We start from the raw sequence: 24,648 nt of genomic DNA on the forward strand, positions 1-24,648 counted from the left end.
TTGCTTCCCCAGCCAGAAGCTGTGGAGATTTGCAAGCAAAAACACCCCCTCTCCCATTTCCTTACAAATATAGCCAAAACACACAACTATTCTAATTATTATAAATGGTACCAGTTAACCCTCTGGTTTTATTCTGTTGAAGAATGATTCCTTTCAAAGCAGCAATTCAATAATAAACACATCTTCAGGCTTTAGATGTAAGCACTACAACACTTTCAAGTGGAAAAAATGTTTAATTTGCTATAATGAATTGAAACCGGGGGGGGGGGGTAATATTTAGTTAATTGCCTCAAATCTGTCTGTTTGTATCAGCCAAATTAACTTGATAAACTCATCTTCAAAATTAATTTCCTTCCAGATGGTACTTAGTGGATTATTTTAAGTAGAGTCTCTTGATTCTTTCAACTCTATGTATTTATAAGTAAAAGAAACACTAGGACGTTTTCTCAAACTATACTAAACATGATGAAACAAGCATTTTATACTGGTGTTATGGGTGCAGAGTCATTGGAAAGGTGAGACAATATAAAACAAATAGCATTCAGTTATCAATAAATCCATAATATACCATATTTTTTCAATCTATAAGACACCCCCTATTTGGGGGGACTCAGATTTATGAAAATTGGGGGGAGATATATTCATGTGTAAGATGCCCCCCCCCTGATTTTTGACATAATTTTTTCGAGAAAAAACCTAATCTTATACAGTACACGGAAAAATATGGTACTTGGATAGATAGATATTTGTGTGTGTAGCTCTCTCTGTGTGTACATTCACTGGCCTGGTTCACACACCATAGGTGCCAATTCTATGGGGCTAGGCTCCCCCAATCTTGCTCCCCCAATCTTGAGGGGCCAGACCGCTTTGGACTTTGCTGTGGCCTACCTGTGGCTGCCTCCCGTCGCTTTGGACTTTGCTGTGGCCTACCTGTGGCTGCATCCCGTCGCTGTGTGTTGTCACATAGTCATGCACATGACATCACACATGTGTGACACTCCCCCCCCCCAAAAAATGTGTGGAACTCAGTGCCAAGGGTTTCCATATTTTTTGGATGTATGGCAGCCCATGTCAGTACTGTTGTTTTTGCCCATTTCCCTCAGAAATAGCCCCAAAACATCAAAGGAAAATCCATTCCCCCCCAAAAAAAAATGCTCAACAACTTTTCTGTCTGGATTTTCACTTTTTGAAATATAGTAACCCTACCGGTGCCTATGTCACACATCATAATAAGCCTGACAATGGTTTGTTTGAATGCACCAACCCAGCTCAGGAGAATAACCATACTTTCTTTTCTGCCAACCAAGCTCAGCGTTAAGTTATGGTTTGTTGCTTGATTACAAGCTATTGTTTTATTTACAGGTAGGTAATCATGTTGGTCTGCTGTTGAAACAAAATTAAAAGAAAAAAAAGAAAAATTCCTTCCAGTAGCACCTTAGAGACCAACTAAGTTTGTCATTGGTATGAGCTTCTTCGGATATCTGAAGAAGTATGCATGCACACGAAAGCTCATACCAATGGCAAACTTAGTTGGTCTCTAAGGTACTACTGGAAGGAATTAAGCTATCGTTTTGCAACCTAGGGTTTGGTCTTATGTCTGAACCCAACAACCTTGCTTAACCATGTTTTGTTTGGCCACTCCCCCCCCCCCCAATGCTTTTCATACCAAGTCCAGAATGTGTCCTGCAGCAGGGACAGGTCCAGAATTTACTTGGGAAAGACTCATGGTTTTCATGGCAGACATCAAATCATGAGCCAATCCTGACAGGAGAGCCTCCGCGTGAATGTTAAAGTCCTCCACCACCACAAGCTAGGGGACTCCAGCACTAACCCCAAGACCACCCTAGCTTAGGAAGGGAGATTCTTGAGCAGCGGGGGTGTGGTGCACCAACAGGAGCCGTACTTGTCCTGGCCATCTTCAGATACGCACACTCAAACTCAGCAGAGTGCAGGAGAAGGCACTTGGTGAGGAGAATGCAATCATGGTAGACCACTGCAATTCCACACCCCAGACCTTGCATGTTGCTGTACAGAGAATCTCGGAGGGCAAAGCTGAGAGAGTTTTACCACCACCACCACCACCACCACCCTCAGCTTAATCCAGGATCAAGTACTGGATAGTTGTTGTTTTGCCATTCACTGACCTATCATTGACCAGCAGCATTTTCAACCCAGGGGGACTGTTGCTAAGACTTTCCAGTCTATTTGAACAGGGGAAGAATATGGCATCAACCACCACCATGTTGTACTTCCCCCTTTGATAAAGCAGAGTTGTTACCCCACCCCTACATATCTCTCTTTGCCCTCTATGACTAATGTCAGCTCCCTGGGTCTCAACATCTCCACCCCTCCTTTGGAGACACATCCCAAATACCTGTACCAGTAAAAATAAAGTGCAGTGTCAATGCAGGCAGCCCTTCTCCACTCTCTTCTGCAGGGGGACAGTCCCTTGCTCACCCCCAAAGTGGCAACTGCTTGGGTGTTGTCCCTGCTGCTGGGCCCACCACCATAGCAACCTTGCTCTTTTCCCACCTGTTCAGATTGGTCACACAGTTCAGCTGGTGTTGCTGGAAGCTTCTAAGTACTGCAAGAGCATTGTTAAGGAGGAAACAAAAGTCCAGGAGTCCCCCCTGGAAGGAATAAACATCAGACAGGTGGTTCCTATTCAGACAATCTTGGGTCCTCCCCTTTCTCACACAGGGGAGCTGTGGCTTCCCAGTTCCGTGGAGGTGTTGAAAGAGGTAAGATACACTTTTGCAATTTGGAATGCAATGCATCTTGCATTCTTATCAGCAAATTGTTTATTTTTATATAGCAGATGCTACTATACTAAGTGGAAGCAATTAAGGAAGGTTTCAACAGAGATAGAATTAATTTATTGAGAAGTAATTAATCTCACCCAGAAGATTCTTGCATAAGCAATGCATTAATTTATATTGGAACTCCTAGAGCTGTTCGTCTTGGTATTGGGGCCTGTGGATCAATGGGACTCCATCTGCAGCTTACAAAGGCAATAAGTGCATTGCTCCTTCAATCTATAATTGATGAGGAAAAGAAGGAGTAATCTTATTAAACTGTTAGGCTTTACCTTGGAAGAGTTTGCATTGTTGATAAAGCTTGGGCAAAGTGCCATTACACTGCATAAGTGAGTCCTCCCAAGTGGAGAATGTAACTTGTTAGTAAATAGACAGAGTGATAGAAGCATTGTGCAATAAAATGCCTACTTGTCTGACATTGCAGATCCCTCTGTTGGAGTCATTCAGTTAGGACACAATCTTGTTAAGCACTTGAAAGCCTCTTGGATTTCAAATAGAGATTCAAGCACATGGCTAACTTGTCCATCAAAATTAGCAGCTCTAACCATTTTGATTCAAGAAAACCAAAATGATCAAGGAGGTGGCGCATCTCCCTTGTGATTGCTTGGGGATTTTAAGTATAGAGAAAATGTGAGTAAGAGGTGATATGATAGAAGTTTATAACCTTATACATGGTGTGGAGAAGGTCCACAGGAAACAGCTTTTACCCACCCCCAAGGGACACCCAATGACTCTGAGTGATGAAAGACTCTGGAGCATAGCTGCCAAGTTATCCCTTTTTTAAAGGGATTTTCCCTTATGCTGAATAGGCTTCCTCGCGAGAAAAGGGTAAACTTGGCAGCTATGCTCTGGAGAGACAAAGGAATGGGCTTCTTCATGCAGTGCACAGTTAAACTATGGAACTCGCTCTCCCCAGGGAGCAATGTTGGCCATCAACTTGGATGCATTTAAAAGAGGATTGGTCAAGTTCATGGAGAATAAGGCTATTGAAGGCTACTAGTCATGGTGGCTATGCTCTGCCTCCATGGTTGGAGGCAGCAATGCTTCTGAGTACCAGCTGCTGAAACCACATGAGAAGTGAGTGCTTTTGCACTCTGGAGGGTTCAGCTTGAGGATTTCCCACAGGCATCTGGTTGGCCACTGTGAGAACAGGATACTGAACTAGATGAGCCATTGGCATGATCCATCAGGGTCTTCTAATAGCTAGCAGTAAATGGCATTGCTGTTAGTTTTTTCCTTTAAGACTGATGTGGTCAATGGTGCTACACAGAGATGTGTGTTTGTAACCTTGATCTGAATGTTAACACACCTGTGAGCTTTTGCTAATTTGAATAATTGAAGGTGGAGTTTGCTTACTGTAATGTGATTGGGTAATTGACTATTTTGAATTCTGTATTTAAGCTACCCAGATGGTTCATGGGTGTGGTGGTGATGTATTGTGAAATGAGAGGAATGGAGTGGAGGAGTGTGGTGTATATAATTGTAAATAAAAGCAAGCAAAGATACTGAAGACGACTTTGTTATTTCGTCGACCCTGCCACTGTTGCCACTTGGTTGGTGTGTATTGCCCAACAATTGCGTCCCAGTCCAAAGTTAGCCATATGCAGAGCAGACCCATTGAAATCAATGGACTTAAGTAAGTTGGATACTACCCAGTGATGGCCAGTCTCCTTTGGGGTGGAAAGTGAGGCCAACAGTAGGCTAAATATAGGGCACCTTCCCATATTTCTGGGTGTGAAATCACATTTGGCAACAGAGATATATCCATAGAAAAGTAAGTGTATACATCCAGGCTGCTGATAAGAATTAGATTGTTTCCAGTCTAACAGCATACTGTTTCTCAAAATGATTAGTTAACAGTTTGAATTATCAAAAACTGGTGTGAAATAAAGTACTTATGCAGTTATGCCACATTGATGTCAGCCCTGGGAGCCAGAAAAAAAATCTCAAAGAAGGTGGCAAATGGTTGTGCGAATCAGAGTCCATTCACTTTGCAATCAGAATGGTCCCAGTGAACATATGATGGTTGAACAGTGTTGTGCAAGGGGAAGAAAAACAGCAACAGCTGAAATTAAGACTCATTTATTAAGCAGGGAAACAACTGGTAGTAAGATGCATACTTTTCTGTGAGATGTACATTCCTGGAAATCTTTTCACACAGGTGCATGTTGGTGATGCAAGGATAGATTGATGTTCTTTTCAATTATCCATTGCTTTTTCATCTTGTTCTCTTTTACTTAAAAAAAGTGCTTGGGAGACACTCATCTAGATGTGTTTGAGAATTAAGAAGACCCATTAATTTCTTGACAATGGCACATGTGCATAACACACCCATGGTGGGTGCTATGTTAACTGCATATTCAGTATGTCTTTGGCATGCTGTTACAACCCTACCTTGTCAACTTGTATTTTCTTTCTAATATGCTGAATTTGAGAAATACAACAGTTAACAGTAAAAACACTATCTTCTTCTTTCTTTTTGTGCATTGAGCTAATCATGAGAGACCCACTCCCCAACATTCTATATGTAGCTGGACCTGAAAATGAACACAAATTAATGAATCTGTATCAATATTCTGACATTAGTAGGGCCCACCATATACCTGGCAGGAGAAAAAATGAAATCCAGCATTCCAGTTATTGCTTATCATACTGAAATGGTAAGCTGTAACAAATTTAAGTACACATGTGTGAAATTCATTAGGGAGTCTTGGCACCAGTTAAATTACAACCAGGATAAAGGATGTGGATTAGGAGGCTGTGTTAGATAGGTACCCTGCTGTGACTCTAAGGAGAATCTGAATACCTTGTGGGGGAGGAAAGAGGATGGAATTTCAGTTTCAGTTCTGCATTTGCCAGTTTTTGAGAAGATGGACAAAATGGATTTTTGTTGCTGTTGTTGCTAATAATGGTAGCTTTTCTCATACCTGCAGTTCTTCATCTCAACCCCTGTATTTTGTTATGAGACTGAAATCTCCTGAAAACAATAACCACCTGGGGATGGATGAAATAAACCATTTCATTTAAAACAACAACAACAAACAAACAAACAAACAAAGTGATGCTTATTGGGGGAAAACGAGCTGCCTATGTGTGATGCTCTGTGGCTTTGGATGTAATGGGGACCAGTGAGTTATTAAATCTACTCCATGAGACATTTTAGCATATTTATTTATTTAGATAATTGGTCTGAGAGGAACAGGGGCAGTGGGTGTTCTGGGACAGATTGGAAATGGCAGGGGGGAGTGACTTGAAAGGAGTGGAAGAAGATTCGGTGTCAGAAGCACATATTTTATTGTACTGTATTACAATTTAATAGAATCATAGAGTTGAAAGGGATCCTAAGGATCATTAGTCCAATCCCCTACAATGCAAGAATCTCAACTAGAGCATTCCAATAATACAAACTGTTGGGATTAAATTTGTAATGCAAAAAGCATGCAGCAGCTAGCACGATGCATGGCAATCACTATAACAGGCAGGGAAACAAAATATCTGGTGTTCCGTCAAGATCCTTAGCAATTTTCAAATAGCCCATGGAGGGGAGGGGAAGGGGGTTTGGGAACTACTTGCCTGGGGAATAGAAGTGTATGTTGCCACACAAACTGGCCTCTTTGTGCAAATCTATTGTTGCTATTTCTATCAGACCAGTGGTTCCCAAATGTTTCAGGCTGGTGCGCACCCTTGTTCCCTAAACTCATTCCCTGTTACCCTTGCCCTATAGCATTAATGAAAACAGCAGTTGGCTTGAGTCACTTGAGGAAGATAATAACACAATAAGATTCAAAACAGTAACAATAAATTGCATGTTTATTTGAAATCAAATTAAAACTATTTAGTTTAATTAATTCACATAAAACGTGATGAAGTTGATCCAGTTTCTTTTATGATGCTCTCGAGCAAATGCCTGCTTAATTTCTTGAACCTAAAAGCATTGTTTGCCCTTGGACCACCCTCTGAGCCCCACTTAGGGGAGATGTCATTGCTCAATGGCAGAGCATGTGCCTGGCAGGCAAATGGTCCCAGGTTCAGTTCCTGGCATCTCCAGGTGAGGTAGGGCTAACAGAGACTCCTGTACGAAATCCTGGAGTGCTGCTGCCAGCAGTGTAGACAATATTGAGCTAGATGGACCAATGGTCTGACTCGGTATGAGGCAGCTTGCTATGTTCCCTATGGCGTGCATTGAAAGACTGCATGCCCAAGATTTGCAAGATGGACTAGGAACATCACCCGATCTTGACATTTATTTCCTCCAGAGACGGCACCAGAATTTTGTTCCAAACTGACACTGAGACGCAATTGACGTTGCAAGATTTTGACAATGTGTATGTTTGCAGGGTGTGTGGTTGGGGGTGATTTGATAGGCTTCAGACAAGAGAAAGAAAGATGCAAAGGGAGATCCTGATTTCAACCCTACAACTAAAATTTCCATAAACTGCCTTTGGGTCATGCAGTGGGTGTTTTCGTAGATATACTTTAATCTCTTATTTTTGTATCAAGTCTGCTATCATTTGTCACATTACATTATGCAAATCTTGGACAGATTTAGCACTCTGTGTAAATAAAAAAATGGTCATCTTGAGGGCTTCAGTGTGTAACTGTTGAACATCAAAAGATTGATTTTGAAGCACAGTGATAAATATTTGTTTGAAAGAGGTAGTCATTCTGGCAAAATCGAAAATGATGCGTAAATGTGTATAGACAAAATATGTGCGTTGCATACCATTTTCTTAATTAACATGCTGTACTGTGATTAATCTGATTCAACTGTCTGTTAAGTGGTGATGTTATTAAACAGTAGAATTGGAGCCAGCAGGAGCGAAAGTTTCCTGAGGAGATAGCTGCTTTAAATTTATTAGTCTTTTTAAAAAGTCTTTAAGTGTGTTTGTCTCAAAATTGTTTAGTCTTCATTAAGGTGTCACAGGACTCTTTGTTGCTTTTGCTGCAACCTAACTAACAAAGCTGACCCTCTGGAAATTTGTTTTAAACCTGTTACTGATTAATAATGGTCCTGGACTGCTCACAAGCTTCCTTTATTTTAAATCAAGTAGGTCCTGCAACAAAAAGCATGGGGCAAATAGCCAGCCAGCCATTATGCAGGATACTCCATTCTGTTCTCCCTCCCCACTTTCCCATTTCCAACCTTTCATTCAAGTTAAATGCAGGAAGTCTGACAAATGAGCAGATATGTCTCTTCTTGGACATTAAGATAGAAACCTTAGCTAAAGGTGTTCCCAGGTGCAATGGAAGTTTTGCATTCATGATGGAAGTTGTAGTCAGCCAAAGTAAAAAAGAGAGAGCAAGGATTCTATTTTCACACCAAGAGCAGACCTTTCCAAATACCTGCTTTACACATGGTCACAGCCTACTCCCCAAGCTCTTTGTTTAAGACCTTGGAAGTGTCAGGGGTGGTGGTCAAAAATACCACTGGACTAGCAAAAAAACACCCTTCTGTGAATCAGTATAGCTGTCTTCAATCCAGATTTTAGGTTGGAAAACTATTTTTTTCCTAAAATGTACTTCCCTCCCCTGCATCACGCTATTCTTTTACATATCCAGAGTGATTTATTATGCCCATGTTTAGGGTTCCCAATTGGATTATGTCAGGGGAAGGGGCTGCCCCAGAGACAGAAGGGGGGAGGGAATTACTGAAATGGCAGTGTGAATTTCCTGATCCAATGTTTTCTTCTGCCTCTAAGCCAACCCCACTCCACCTACCAGTACTTTCCACTGAAATAATCCATCTAGTCTCCATTTCACTTCAAATGGAAATAAATACCTCCTCTAGTCCAGACTCTGCAGTCTCCATTGCAGAGACTGAGGTAGATAGAGAAAGTAAAGGAGTATAGACCCTTACCGCCACCACCCTGAGAACCTATGCAATAATTTGCAGCCAACTCCTGCCAGGCTGAAGTTTGCAAGCTGCACGCAGATTATGGTTTTCTTTTTTTAAAAAAATTCTTTTAAAAAGTTTTAAAAGTGCTTTTGCCCACCTGGAGATTCAAACCCTCCACTTGCCACCTGGAGGGCCAAGGCAAACCTGGATATCTGGCAACCCTATCAGTATTGACTACACTGAATGGCAGCAGCAATACAGGGTTGAAGGGAGGATTCTTTCCCAGCGCTTCATGAAGAGATTCCAGAGGGTGAAGCTTGAAACTTCTGCATGCTAATCAGATGCTGTACAGTGGACCCTAAAACAGCACACTTGAACTGTCTCCTTATGAGAACCATTGCACCTTTCAAGGTAGCTTCATGCAAAGGAAAATAACTTAAACTTGTTTCAAAGGAAGTTATCTCTGGATTGTTATCATGAGAGGGTCAAGGAATCAGCCTCTCGCATTCCGTTATCACCACCACAACTATCTCAGGCCACTCACAAATCAGTAGATGTCCTAATAGAATGTGGATATTTAAGTAGGGGGGAGGGGCCCAAGATGGCTACGAGGTAGGATGCGCTTGCCGGAGCTCCCTTTCTAATTCACTTTGTATGTTACTCCGCTCCTATCTTTCCCTGGAAGGTGGCATGGCAATGCTTTGATGATAACGCCAGGAATCCGCCTTGTCGAATCTTGTAAGGTCAGCGCCGTAAATCTACTTAATGAGCTGTACTAACGAGCCGATTAGCTGTAACTCAGCCAGCCATCGGCCATGTTTCCCTGGCTTTCCACCAGCCTTCACTTGCCTTTTGTTGGACTCCTAGTAAATCGAGCCATTCAAGGGGTTAGCATGACGAACCTAAAACATGGCTGTACCTCTTCTTTGGATGACCTTTCCTTTAATGCTTCAGAACCCATGTCAAAGGTATTGAAGCCCACTGGGCTGGACTCTCCTCTTAAGATTATAGAGCCTTATAGAATGCTTAATTTGGCACCCCACCCATGCCTGTATATCAGGATCATGTATCTAGACATGAACAAGACATGTGTTAGGAGTATTGGAATTTTCTGTTGGGGGAAAGTTCATCTTCTTCCTACCCAAGCCCTGTAATAGGTAAACAAATCTGAGTTTATTTTAGAATAGCAGATCATGTGAGTGGACTAAAGCCAACGTAAAGACAGTAGCATGCAAATGAACCTAAACAGGGTTGAACTGATGCTAGTCACTATTCCTCATAACAGTTTTCAGCCATGCCGAAAACACCTCCTTTACTCAGCAGTTCCCCGCCCCCAGTCTTTATCACAATGAAGACTTTCCATTGATTTCATTTGCCCTCACTCATAACCTCTGTTTTGTCCTCAGTGGCATCATAATGAAATCAAAACTGATTAACCAATTGTTTTATTTTCCGATATCTTGTCATGTCACATGACAATGTACCGGTAGTAGTACTATGTAGTTCTACTATGTGATTCCTGGTTGGGTAGGATCACCCATATGGCAAATTCAGGAAGGAAGGAGCAGAAGAAGTCCGGGAAAGCAAGTGTATTTTCCCCAGATTTCAATCTGAACATTTTGTTGGAGTAACTGGACAGGAGAATTTATTTTCCTTCATGAGTGTAAATCACCCTGGGGATGAGCTAATCAAAGGTGCAAGATCAGCCAAGCCAGTTACTATGATAATAGCCCAGTGTGCTGACTATATCTGTGATATCTGAGCAGTCAGTTCAGTGTTCCTTAGTCTCTGAGTCTGCAGTTAGTCTGTTAGACTGTGTTACTTGTATGGTGAACTTGAACTTGTTTAGAGCATCAGAAATACTTTGTATCTATCTATCTATCATCTATCTATCTATCTATCTATCTATCTATCTATCTATCTATCTATCTATCTATCTATCTTTGCAGAAGCCTACTGTTTTGTTGAGCCTTATCTTCTGCAACAGTAAAGTATCTTGGCTTCTGTGTAGCTACAGGTACTGGGAGCAACTTTCACTGTGTGGGTATCTCTCCTGAGATTCCCAGTACATTTATTGTAGCTTCATTTATTCTGTTTTCTTTCCATGTGAAAACAAGAATGCAAAGCTAAGGAATCATCAAGGAGATGGTTACATGGGATGCCTCTGACCCATTTTGGGTGTTTGGGTTCAAACACAACCTGCCTGCATCCGGAGAACTTTAATTGAGTAGATAAAGAGGTTTCTGTAATTATAAAACTGTAGTAGGTGTAACAAGAGGCTAAATACATAGCTGTGGTTTTAATTAGACAGCTCTTCAAATTAGTAATTGTGGCTTCAGTAAGGAATCAGTGACTTTATACCCTGCAAAAACCCCATCATAGCACAGCTCATTCCTCATTATGTCACACTGTGTGAATCTTTCAGTACATTGGCATGCTGAGCTGAAAAGGCAAACATCGATATTGGGTTATCTTCCTGGTGCAGAAAAGCTAGAATGGAGATTAAATTCATTCCCAACCGAGATATGGGAATATATTGTTCTTTACCATGTATATGTGTGACCATGTCTGGAAGGTGAATTTTCGTATGTGAGAGTGGGTGGTGTGCTTATGTATATATGTATATTTGCATAAGATCAAAGCAAGCAGTAGAGCTTAAGGTTAAGGTAGGCCTTTGCAATTAGGGGTAGGGTCAGTTCTCAATGGCTCTTGCATGAGATATATTAAGTAGGCTACAACTTACATGCACAGCAAAAGAAAGATTTAAGATCTATCCATTCATCCCAAGATACTCGGGGTTGTATCCAGTGTTAGTCTTACTCAGAGTAGATCCATTGAAATTAATGACCACGACGAACTTAGATTCCTTAATTTCAGGGGGGGGGGAACATAGCTGGATACCCTTCCAAGGGTCCCACCAGTACTTGCTCAGCATACTGCACAAACAGCACACAAACACAAACATATATAACACCATTTGCACTATACAATTAAAGCTGCATCATACCACATACTACAGTCATGGCTTCCCCCCGTTCTTACAATGGCTACCCAGATCCCTTAAGCAGGACCCAAGCACAAGAGCACTCTCCCCTCCTGCGGTTTACAGCAACTGGTATTCAGAAACATTTCTGCCACCAACTATGGAGGCAGAGCTAGTACAGGGTAATACTGGGAGGTGTAGTTTGTTAAGGGTGCTGAGAGTTGTTAAGAGGCCACTATTCACAGAGTGGTTTAACAAATCAGTTCCTCTTCCCAGGACACTGGGAAACTGGGAAATTGTAGTGCCGTGAAGGGTATAGGGTTCGCCTAACAACTCTCAATACCCTTTACAAACTACACTGCTTATGATTCCTTGGGGGAATCTGTGACTGCTTAAAGGTATATGATTCTGCTTTAAATGTATAGTACAGATGGAAAGTAATAGAGACAGCAGAGGGAGATAAAATACCCGTTTTTGACTGTGAGTGTTATCTGTGGCAGCGTTGTGGTCTGGGGTTCAGAACCCACCATCTTCTATCAAACAGATCTGAAGTGACAGCATTATAAGTCTTGAGAGAACATTGTGAATGGGTTCAGATATGTAAATACCTGCTCCTGTGTGCGACTTCTACTCTTAACAAGTAGTGCAGCATCAGAGAACATAATTGCAATGTAGTCCATCCTTCTCCAAAATAGTTGGAATGGGAACCCAAAATCACTGGCTGCAAAGCATGTTGTGACTTTATGACAGTGGGACTTGACAGCACATTTCTAGGCAGCCCACACAGAGACACATAGAAGCACAACACTGTTGGATTTTAGCTATGCCATGTGCTTTGTGACATCACAGTGAATGTATGGTTGGAATCTCAACCTCAACTCATTGATCTGAGAATACATAGCAGTAAAAGTTCTCAAAGATGCTGTAGTCCACATTAAGAAGCAGGTTCACCATCCCTGCTCTTACCCACTTCAGTGTATTTTGAACTATGTGACTCCTGCAGTTTCTCAAGAGGAGCACTTTTGCAGTCTCCTTGGGCTTGGTTCAAAGTAGACAGGAGCAAAATGGGTAGGAGGTGCCTAGTGTTTCTTGAAAGGCACAAGGAGAAAGAGCTTTACCCAGTAAGTTCAACCCATCAGTTTTGACTCATTCAGATGAAAGATGAAGAAATGTGTTGGGCATCAGGCTAAAAGTTGTAAATGAGGGGCCAGCAGCTAGAACATCTGGACCAAATGTATTCCATGGATGTTCTGTCGTCTTCTTAGCAGTTTCCAAACCCATAAGCAAAAAGTAAAAGGGAGGTGCAGTTGAGCATGAAATATGACAGCAGGACTTGACAGGTAGTAAGTTGTGAGGGTGAGTTAAGGTCTTAATCCTCCACCAACCCACACTTCCACATTCCATTGGCAAACTGGTCATATTATTTAACATGGAAGTATAGACCTAAACAGCTTTTCCTTCTGATGATGACTTCATTCACATGGCAGCTTATTCTGTTTCACCAACATTCCCCTAACTGTTAATTTCTGTGTTATGTTTGAGTTTTCACATGACATAAAAGCCACTACTGGAAACCTAATGGAATACGGTGGAAGCCTTGTGCTCATTTTTGTGTTAATTGGTTCCAGATATAATCCATTTGGAACCCCATTGAAACAGAAAACCACAGGACAGAATTTTGGTCAGTATACCGGTTCTTTACTGCTGTGTTCATGGGTGAATCATGGGCCTGGAGTGCCTCCCATCAGCTTTGACTGGTGGCCCAACTGTGTCCCTATCTGGACAGGGATGGCCTAATTTCTGTTGTCTGTGCTCTGGTTATATTCAGTGCTATTCTTCTAGGAAGAAAGAGGTGCCAGAATACACCATGAACACCTCCTTTGTTCTCTTATAATGGCAATGGTGCCCATCTGAGAGGTTCTAACTTTGAGGTAATCAGAGCATAGACAACACAAATTAGGCTGTCTCTGTCGAGATAGGGACACAGTTGGGCCACCAGTTGAAGCTGATGGAAGCCACTCCAAGCCAATGAGGCACCCTGAGCCTCAGGTGACAGCAAATGATCCAGAAGTACCCCTAAGCTACTTACCCACTCTTTCTCAGAACCAGCCCTACCATGAAGCAGAATGAAGCAGCTGCCTAAGGCAGCAAAAATTGTTCGAGGACAGAGCTGTGTGCATCATACAGCCTCCCCTATGTCCCCCTTGCAAGTCTGCTGCTCTCAGGTGCACTCCCCTGTTATCAGTTGTGGAAAGCTCACAGCTCAGCAGAAGACTCCTGCCTGAAACCATGGTATACTGCTGCCAGTCAGTGCAGACAATACTGGTTGATCTGACTAAGTAGAAGGCATCTTCCTGTGTTCCTAAAACATTCCACTAAGGCCCATTTTGATGGATTTGCTCAAGCAGATATTTTGGTGCAAATGTTTAGGACTTGGCTGCGAATATGCAATTTAAAGTCAATTCACACAAATCATTTAATAATAAAGCAAGAAGCTTTTGGTGTGTAGTATCTGGCATCTTAAAATCAAGTTTCTCATTTGTTTTATTTCCTAAACAAAGGATCTCTCTCAGACTTGTCAACACAACCATTCTGTTTTAAAGTGCTGATTTACAACTAACAGCCAATGTATCCCATTTGTTACATCTCTGTGCTACCTAGAAGGACAGACTATAATTATGTACATTGATTTGAGCAATTATAGAGCTTGATTTTTATTAATCTACTTTTTAACCTACTAGAAAATAGTAAATGGTATATTGCTTATTTACTATATAATTATGTTTTTAGTAATGATTTATGTCAGACTGGATTAGATTGGTGGGATTTAATTAAACACATAAAGCAGCAATAAAAGTGGGGTGTTCTTTAAATTAAAACAAAGCTCCTGTTACAATATTCTGGTTGCATAAACTTCTCTTATTAAAATGTCTCCCACACATGTAGCCCTGCTTGCCATAAGTAGATAGAACAGTTTAAACTACTGTGGTTATCATGTTATTTTGCCTATGGAAAAGTGGTGAAGTACATCCTATCTAGGACGAAGGCTCTGGGTTCAACTCAGGAAGTTGCCTTAATGCCAGTTTGGATTGTTAGCCCATCCAGCCCAGAAATGTCTTTTTAGTCTGGTGGCAGCTCTCCAAGGTTTTGGACCTTCCCTTCACCTGCATCCTACCCCTCTAGAAATGTAAACTTTCTGGAAATTCCTTTTTTTTTCTTGGGCAGGGGACTGCAGACAGAAATGTGTTGTTGTTTATTCTCCACCTGTGAATTGTTTTATTAGACAATTTATGTAAGCAAGAAAGTCTGACTATAGCACAATGTTGACTCTATGCTTTGATTTAGATTTTCGCACCTGCCAATAGGGCTGGCGATATTGATTGTATATTGTCCAAAACTGGTATGAAGTCAATCAGTTTCATAATTTTTGACCTGGCAATATATTGAGAATCATAGTATATGTATTGTGTGTGGCATGCAAAAATCACAACGCAATAAAAACTGTGAAGCCAGCCAATGCCTCTGCATAGCTCCATTCTTACATCAGACATCGTGATATATCAGTATATCATGATGTTTAGCTGGTGATATATCACCATGCTGAAAACCAGATATCACCCAGCCCTATCTGCCAGAATTGGGTCTAAACTAAGCTAACATTACAGTGAAGACTAAATGAAATCTTGTTTACGATTTACAACAGGGTTTTTGTGACAAGTTTAAAGACAGTTGCGGTAAAACTTTGGAACTCTTTCTTGGTGTGGAGAGCTTATTGTTTCATATGCTGCACAAGGTCCAGGTCAGGGAATTCTGCTCATATAACTCTAAAAGCTGTGGGCAACAGCCAATCCCTGGCTCTCTCCAAGCAGAGAGGTTTCTATTTGCTTCCACCTTCTCCTCAATAGCCTCACATGTAGCTGGGCACTTTGGCAATGATCCTGACGTTCTTTTTGACTTGCCATCTTCTCTGCTGTGCAGTCTGGGGGCAGGGAGGTGATTGGGAGTTGGGCTGAAAACCTGGCACAATCCTCGGCAGCTGATACAGGGACCTCCAGTCCTGGAGATAGGAATGTCTGGATCCGGCGGCCCACCTGAATAACTTGCAGTTGGATATTATGGGTCTGGGCAAGGCTTTCCACTTAAAGCTGGTAAGAACAATGTCTTAGTACGAAGAAGAATAACAGCTTCTCTCTCTCTCTCTGTTTAAAATTCTAGTCATTATGAACAAGATCGGAATGCACTAAAGAGGAAAGAATGGGAACGGAGAAATCAAGAGGTCCAGCAGGATGAAGACTTCTTTACATCTGGCTTTAACCTCTTTGGAGAACCCTACAAGGTAAACAAACAACTGAAGCTGTATTCAGCATTAATTTCATTTGAAACAGCGCTCCCCACCCCGCAATTTCACCAAACATTAATCACATGTCAGTCCCTCAGAGAGGATAGCAGCACTGAGGGCACCCTCTTGGTTTCATGCACTGCAAAATAAGCTTCCACAGAAGTGCATTGACTGGTTTAATTATCTGTAGCAATTGGGGGTCCTCTGGGCTGCCACTGAGTTCTTCTGCATGAGATCCACCCAGCACTTGAAGTACCTAGTCTGCAAAGGGATGTTACAATAGCAAGAATAATTAGCACTGAAACAATTCAGTGGCAGTTCTCACTATGGCAATTCCCACTATGGAGATTGCAGTGATATCACTGCAAGAAAGCCGTGCGAGTTGACCGCCAAGGCCTTGCTTTCGCTGAGCTGTTCAACTTGTGACTGGACAGTTCCACTTCAGGTTGCGTGTTGGGAGCTAAGGCTTGCGTAGATAAATGTTCCTTCTCTCAGAATATAGAAAACTTGCAAGCTAGGCTACTTTTTATTGTGCGCAGCCTTTTTCTTCTGTATGAAAAAGTATAGCCGGGAAATGGGTTTACTAGTGATATCTACAGAATACACAGAAATGCCAGAAGCCTTTGTTCTCCCTGATGCATATTTTTGAAATTCTGCAGTCAGGAAAGGAGAGGTTTATATTTTTTATTTTTCCAGTTAAAACAAAAGAAACCCTACCCCACCACAAACTAAATTTAAATAGGACCCCTGAAATTATTTATTTATTTATTTCCCCTATCTTTGCTGAATTTCACAAGGTGTTTTTTAATAATAATAATAATAATACTATAATGATGATGATGATGATGATGTTTTTATTATTATCACTTTTCATTAAAGACTGAGGATGATGGTTCTTTGAATTTGTATCTTACTTTCCACTCTCCCACCAAACTTTTCACAGGAATATAAACATATAAAGGGAAGTGCGTTGCTCATTAAAATGGTGTATCATCATTATGTTTGCTAGATGATCCATGATTGGTTTATATCACTCGTCAGGCTAATCCAGGTGGAAGCAATGGTATTGAGGGAAATAGTGTTGAAGCAGTAGCCACCAGGCAAAACAATGGAACTGGACAGGATTGGCAGGACTGGGGGGAGGGGGGAGAATGTGAATCTGTTCATGCAGCCTAAGTGGCTTTCTGCAGGAATGACAACCCACTTAGTTTCAATCTGAAAATTTTAACTGGAAAACACTTGGCATATCTTGCCACCGCCACTGCTTCCAAACTGGCACACAATTCCTAGGTGGTTAAGAAGGTATACACCTCATGCAAAAAAACCAATTCTTTCTGAAGCAAATACTCTCTCTCTCTTTTACCCTCATAACCATCCAAAGCTGTCTTTTGGGAGAATGGTTGAAAATGTACAGCATATCAGCAGGGTAGCAGAGCCTCTTCTGAAAATCCTCCAGGGGACTTCCTTGCCTGTGATTTCATCACCAAGGGATGTTCCCCATTTGACTATCTCTGCTGCTTTGATGATCACCCAAAAGCATTCCCTGAAGAATTCAGCTGGATTGAAATGCACAGATTCTTTTTTTCCTTTCCATCAATGACAGTCTTCGGCAAATACCACCTAGGGTTCATATAATGAACAGATAATGTGGAAGATGAAACCTTTCAAGTCTTCTCTGTGTAATAAGCCTGGATCTGAAGGCATGATTGTCCGAGGTCACGAGTGCAAATCACACAAGCGAAATCGAGGCAGAATTCATTGTTATTTTCTATCATCATTATTTTTAGTCACTAAGCATTATGTAAACAATCATGCTATTTTCTGCATTGTTTTTGGTGTTTCCCTTCCACTGAAATGCATTGAAACTAATTATGTAATTAATTACATTAGTTCCAGCCATAGCTCATAGCGAATTGAATAATGTAAGACTCCGATCTGTAGCAGCACAGAAACACTGCTGATTGCAATGAACACAGAATGGGACAGAAGTCATTGTCTCCTTACATCCCTAGCTCTTTTGTTGAGATATGACCCCTGTCCCTTAAATAAAAATGAATAAAATGAATAAATAAATTATTAAATTGTATACCACCCTTCATTTGTAGATCTCGGGGCAGTTCATAGCATAAATTAGGATACCTTTTGATCATTTCAGTGCCCACATTAATTGGATCTTCACTTCTGATTGTCATTGCTCTCACTCATAACGTCCCTGTTGGTCAACGAAGCTTTGCTAGTTTATGTTAATCTTAATTTGGCAATGATGGGAGAAACCCTGTGACTTGATTATGCCCACTTATCCAAATCACTCAATTATCCAAGTTCTCTGAAATTTCATCAAGAGAGCTGTTTATATTCTGTTTCTGCTGCTTCTTTTGCCGCATCTCACATCTTCAAGTACTCTCCATTGTTTGCTTCTTGCATCCACATAAAACCTGCTGTAAGTTTTGGATTATCCACCCATCACATAGCTGGTTGTCTCCTTGGTCTTTTGAGATTGTAGGGCCTCCATACTGACACTGTTTTATTCTGTTGACCTGAAGCACTTCTTGCTGCAAGTCCTGCATTTGTCCATTTTAACTTCATGGCCTTTTCCACTACAACCATAACTTTCTATCTTTGTTACATGCAGTTGTTAGTTTTTCTTTCTCATAACATTGCTCATTCCAGAGCATGTGGTGTTATTCTGAAGGTGTTCATACTTTTCTGTGTCATGGACAGGATCTAGACACATCAAAGAAGCGTTTCAGTTAAACGCATTGTAAATTTAAACAGAGAAACAGGTAGAGAAAAATTGGGTTCCACAGTGCCATCTGGTGCCACAATGTTACATCGCATATACAACACATATAAATCACTTTTTCTTTACCAGTCTAGCTGAGTCCATGGTCTGTTTTTCTCTACTATTGCACATCACAGGCAATATGCACAGGTAATTGGCACAGTATATCTGAAGGAGTGTCTCCACCCCCATCATTCAGCATGGACACTGAGGTCCAGTGCTGAAGGTCTTCTGGTGGTTCCCTCCCTGCGAGAAGTGAGGTTACAGGGAACCAGGCAAAGGGCCCGCCCTCCCATCAGATATCAAAGAAATAAACAACTATCTGACTTTTAGAAGACATCTGAAGCCAGCCCTGTTTAGGGAAGTTTTTAATGTCTAGTGTTTTATTGTGTCTTTAATATTCTGTTGGGAGCCACCCAGAGTGGCTGGGGAAGCCTGGCCAGATGGGCGGGGTATAAGTAATAAATTATTATTATTAAACACTCTAGCTTTCAAGTCTGAGGAAATATTTCTGTTTTTCATCTTAAAGCTGAGTTTTCCAAAGGCTACCCAGGATTGTTTTATTTTCCTCCCTATTTCTGTTTGGTTTTCTGTTCTCAATATGATTTTTTATAAATCCTAAATTCATGTTTCTTCAATGTGCTCTGTTTCTTTGTTTTATAATAGTATATCATTCTTTTCTTCAAACATTATTTTAATCTTGGCTAGATTCACCTTCATACCTTTTTTATTCTTCATTTTGTTCTTCCAGGATTTCTTGTAGGATTATTTTTTTTACTTTCAGCTGTTATGGCTATATCATCTGCATATTGTATATAATTTAATATCTTCCATTGATATTGATTCCTTTTTCTGACCATCCCAGCTTTTTAAATACATCTTCCAAGTTGACTGTAGATAGATTAGGTGATTAGCTATCTCCTTGTCTTATGCCTTTTTTTAAGGGTCTTGGACTGGTTTTATATGGTTACACCAAGCAAATGGTCTCTTATTCACTGACACTTTTGGTTGTCACAGTGTCCTTCAGTTCCATTGAAGAAATTCAGCTAAAACCCTTTTATGCAGACATTTATCACTGATGTGGAATAATTCAAACTGAGAAATTGAACCCAGTTGCTTCAGTGCAAAGTGAGCTTTATGGGCCACTGAGATGATAAGAGAATAAAGAAAGGGGAGTCAGGTTGAAAGAATGGAAACAATAAACAAGAGGAAATCTACCCAAAAGGGAAAGGTGAATCTTTTTGTAGGAAATAATTTATGTAGATAGCAGTATATTTCTGTAGAGAAGAGTGATACAGAACTCTAACATTAATGATTAGAATCACTTGCATCTCGGCACATTAATGGGCCAGTAGGACCTTTAACATGGCCTTTAAAGCCAGTTGGCTTGAAAGAGAGTCCCAGATGGCGTGGAACATGGCCAGCTGGTTGTGGAAAGAATTATGTGGAACTTTTTTTTTTAAAAAAAAGGCATTTTTTCCAGCACTTGCTAAAACCAGAGCTCATCTCTTTGTCTGCAGAAGTCTCTACTTCTGAAAGACTCAAAGAAGCAACTACCGGTAACTGTAGCTTGCAAATTCTGTTTTGATGTCCAGTGCCTGGGACGTGAACAACTACAGCCAGATGTCACTTTACTCTAGGAAAAGCAAAATGTTACTTGATTAAACACTTTAAAAAAAAGCAGGGAGGGTCACATTTTGCTGTTCATCAAGGACTCTGAATAAGTGTGAAGAATTATACCAGTGAGTCAACCCAGACATGGAGTTTATGTCTTACTGGACTCCATTTCATTAGAGGTTTTTAAGCAGAGGTTGGATGGCCATCTATCATGTACCGATATGCTTCAGTTGAGATTCAACTCTACAATTCTATGATTCCCCTAAGTCTTCAGGAAAAAACCTGCATGGGTGAAATGGGTTTTCAACTAGTTCTTCATAAGAGAGAAAGAGAAAGAGAGAAAGAGAGAAAGAGAGAGAGAGAGAGAGAGAGAGAGAGAGAGAGAGAGAGAAAGAAAGAAAGAAAGAAAGAAAGAAAGAAAGAAAGAAAGAAAGAAAGAAAGAAAGAAAGAAAGAAAGAAAGAAAGTTTAGGAGAAAACTTACTGTTGAGTCAGACAACTGGGATTCATGCAGTACCTGATCAAATGTTTATCCCAGACACCTGTAACTGGGTGATGACTACCCCCTGAATGATAGAGATCAGCCTTCCAAACAACATAGAAAACATATTAGCTCCTTATAATTCTTGCTGACCAAGCTGATGCCTGCATACACATAAGGGATCTCATAGGAACATATGAAGTTACCTTAATACTGATTAATACCAGGTTCAATCCTCAGCATCTCCAGGTATGGCTGGGAGAGATCCCTGCCTGAAACCCTGGAGAATGACTGCCAGTCAGCTAGATGGACCAAGGGTCTCAGTCTGTATAAAGCAGCCTCTGATGCTAATACTGAACTGTTACCAAGCAACCAGATATTCCCATTTCCTCACCTTTCCAGAAGTGAAAATCCGCAAAGCGTAACCAGACCCTTAAGACGAGAATTGTCTAAGTGGCAGCAGCCCAGCTCCCAACCCCTTACACAAATGCTGCCTCAGCAATACTGCAGGGAGGATATGAGAGGAGGAGAACAAGCAAGCAAGTGTTCACCATTTGCATCGTAATTCCTCCCGGTCCCTTAAGCACAATGGAATCTCCTTGTTTAAAGGGGGGGGGGGCTGAGCCTAGGCTAGCTTTGGCTGCTGCCCAAACAAGTTCATTGTGCAGCTTGATGGAGGCGGGTCAGGCACAAAGATCTTATTCTTAGCTTAAACGGAATGCACTTTTTTGCCACTCAAAATTACCAGTTTAAGAGGTTTTTTTTAAAGTTTTGGTGTGTGTACTTTAAAAAAACACCAAACTGTTCCTTGTATACAGTGTAATTCTTAGCTTTACACAATTGATGAGCTTTCTAAATATTTACTTCAGTGCACAGCTCCTTGAATAGAAGGCCTCGGAAAACCCCCAGAAAGGGGTGTGTGTGTGCATTCTTCCTATTCCCCTCACCCTTTCCTCATAATCTTATACTTCGGTGTTATGATCAGGGGTGTTGCAAACTACTTAACAGATTTGGGACACAGGTGCATGAGTGTGCATTTGCATAAAATTTGCATTGCCTGATTTGTATGGATGGGTGTTCCTGGGGAATTAAGATGGTGGCAGGGGTCTCTTCCATGCTGTGCTTTGCAGACTAACCCTATGAGCAAGGTTTCTTTGAAAAATAATCTTGGGAAAAGGTGGGAAAGGGCAAAAGAGTTTGGGGCCACCTCAATAGATTTGGGGTTCTGGCCTAAGGACTACGATCTAACAACACTCCAGGTTGTGGTAATCACTGGGGATATTCTTCTGATTGCTTTCCTCCATGAAATCCCATAGCTTTTTATTCCACAAATGTTCTGGTTTATTATTGTTCCACGTTTCATGTGCTGTAGGCCTTCCACACATGGCAATAATGTGGTAGCATTGGGGAAGCATCGCAGAGCAACTAATATGGCAGAATAAACTCACCACTAATGCACTTTTGTTGTGTCACAAACATGTGCCAGAATACACTTTCAGGAATACACCTGTCCAGAGAGACCCAGATAATTTTCTATTTCATTTTGCAGCAGAGATAAAAAGTAACTCCTGAATACCTTTAGATCTACCTTTTTCTGTTACAGTTGCATTGACAGAACCATGGGTGCTGATTATGCCTCCTCTAGTTCCACTTCTAAGTATCACAAATAATCGAAATGGAGAGGAAGCATGGATGAAAATATAACAGCATTTGTCATCCCTAAAGGAGCAATGGCACTGCTGGAACCCACCCCAGTTTAAAACTAGAGCCACACTTCACTCTTAGTCTCAACAAACTACATACCTTCTTCAGTCATTTCCTGGATTTGCATCCTCCTGTGGAATAGAATAGTTAATATTACCCCTACTTAAAAACAAGCACATCACTTATAGCCACACACACACACACACACACACACACACACACACACACACACAAAGTATTTATTTCAGGGGAATTTGTATAATCATTAAGTTTCTTCAAGCCAATTCACACTTGGCTACCCTTCCCCTTTCCTTCAGAAAGTTACCCCTAGTAAATTACCTCTCTTAAAAAAAATTATTTCTAGCTGCTGCTCAGATATAACTTTGGCCCATAAAATGAGCAATAATCTGTGTACAAATTCCTGTTCATATAAATGGATTCTTTGGGGTGAGAAAGAAGAAACAGTCTGAAAAACAGAGTAGAAAAGCACTGGAGATGAAAACATAATAATGTCAAAAATGAGTCAGGATATGCTTAATAACTGCTGCACAGAAAATAACTGTGAATCATAGATTTGCAAAACAGACTCCAAGCGGTTCTAGAAAACAGAACAGAGGACTTCCAAATCTAGGTGGCAACAATTTATATAGATATGTATTTCTTTTATAATAGATCTTAAGCAATCTTTAGAAGAAAGTTGTCAAACAACCAAGCTGACCTAAAGCTGTAACAGTTCATGGTAGCAGAACCAGTGGGTTTTTTTTCTTTCAAAAAATGTTTAGGAGTATTCTCATTATCCTACTCCTATTGAAATACTGCCCTTCAATGAGGCCAAACTTAGATTCACAAAATGTTTAGGGGTATGCGTACCCCTGCGTACCCCCAGAAAAAAAAAACACTGAGCAGAACAATAATATTAAGAAAAGCTTTCTAAAGTTTTCTGTCTCGCAATGTAATACAACAAGTTAGGCCAGAGCTTTCCAAACTTTCCATGTTGGTGACACACTTTTTAGACATGCATCATTTTGTGACACATTAATTCAGTTTAACTAGCAAACTGGAGGTTAAACTAACCCCTTCTAGCCCTGAAAGGAGCACGGGGAGCTTTCATACAACACACCTAAAGACTGTTGCTGACAGACTAACATCTGCCAACCAATGCATGCACAAAGGCCTCCCGAACTTGATCAGAGCGCGACAGAACTGTGGCTTCTGTTTTCAAACCGGATGGAACCTGGTTTCAGGAGAAACACACCCAAAGAGGAGTATTTCCCTTAAGGCTGCAGGACACAGATGGATTGTGGCTAACGTCGTGTGAACCTGGCTTAGATAAAACAGCGGCGGGAGCACGCTGGAGTAAATGGTAATGTGAACTCAACCCCTTAGATAGCTTTAACTTATAACCTTCACCGTCTAACATAGTAGACTGCCTGGGGGTCCTGTTTGCCATTGCTGCCAGCCTTTCTACGCGCTTCCCTTTCCTTCTCCATTGGGGTACCCAGTGTGAAGCCCCTCCAGATGCTGTGCTCTACAACACCCACCAGTCCCAACCAGCATGGCCAATGGTTAAGGATGGTGGGCATTGTAGTTCTGGAGGCCGTTACATTGGCTACCCCTGCTCCAGGCTGGCAGCGCAAGGGTCAAAGGCCGGACTTGCCTTTGAGGACTCCAGCTGCTGTTGGTAGGGGATACTACAAACAGAGCAGGCACTAACCACTTCTTGTACCTTTTCTCTCTCAACTTGGAATGTCACATGCAGCCCAAGCCAATGGGTATGAACTCTATTGACTGCTTATATCCCCATGTGGCGAGGGGTGCCTACCTCACACACTAAGCAGGGACAAAAACAAATGCTGAAGTCTTTCTTTCCATACCTCAACAAGAGAGATGTTGAGTTCCTTCTTGTACGCTAAGGATTTTTGCTTGCCCTTCCCAGTTGCTAAGCTATAGGTTCTGATGATTCTGCGATTCTGTGCACTAACAATGGCAATCAAGAGATCTGTAATAATGAAAAGATACATAATCAGAGCATGTAATCCACATAGGAAACATTGCCAGCAGTAAAAGCCAACAGTAAAAGCATGGGATATG

The 24,648-nt window shown here is 41.2% G+C and overlaps 1 protein-coding gene across 8 annotated transcripts in view; it reads left to right on the plus strand.

Annotated features, from left to right (window-relative positions):
• The window catches only part of AFF2 (ALF transcription elongation factor 2), a 391,123-nt gene that overhangs the window by 92,294 nt on the left and 274,181 nt on the right, over positions 1–24,648 (plus strand). For 7 of the 8 annotated variants that reach the window (XM_088664445.1, XM_060270428.2, XM_088664443.1 and 4 more), the window contains exon 2: positions 15,851–15,971. In XM_088664445.1, the coding sequence (XP_088520571.1) occupies positions 15,851–15,971 (121 nt within the window). Of the gene's footprint in view, positions 1–15,850; positions 15,972–23,810; positions 23,921–24,648 lie in introns of those variants that run through there. The other variant, XM_088664446.1, reaches the window with a different exon arrangement.

Source organism: Zootoca vivipara, chromosome Z2 (genome assembly GCF_965207765.1).
Source record: "Zootoca vivipara chromosome Z2, rZooViv2.hap1.1, whole genome shotgun sequence".
Lineage (NCBI taxonomy): Eukaryota > Metazoa > Chordata > Lepidosauria > Squamata > Lacertidae > Zootoca > Zootoca vivipara.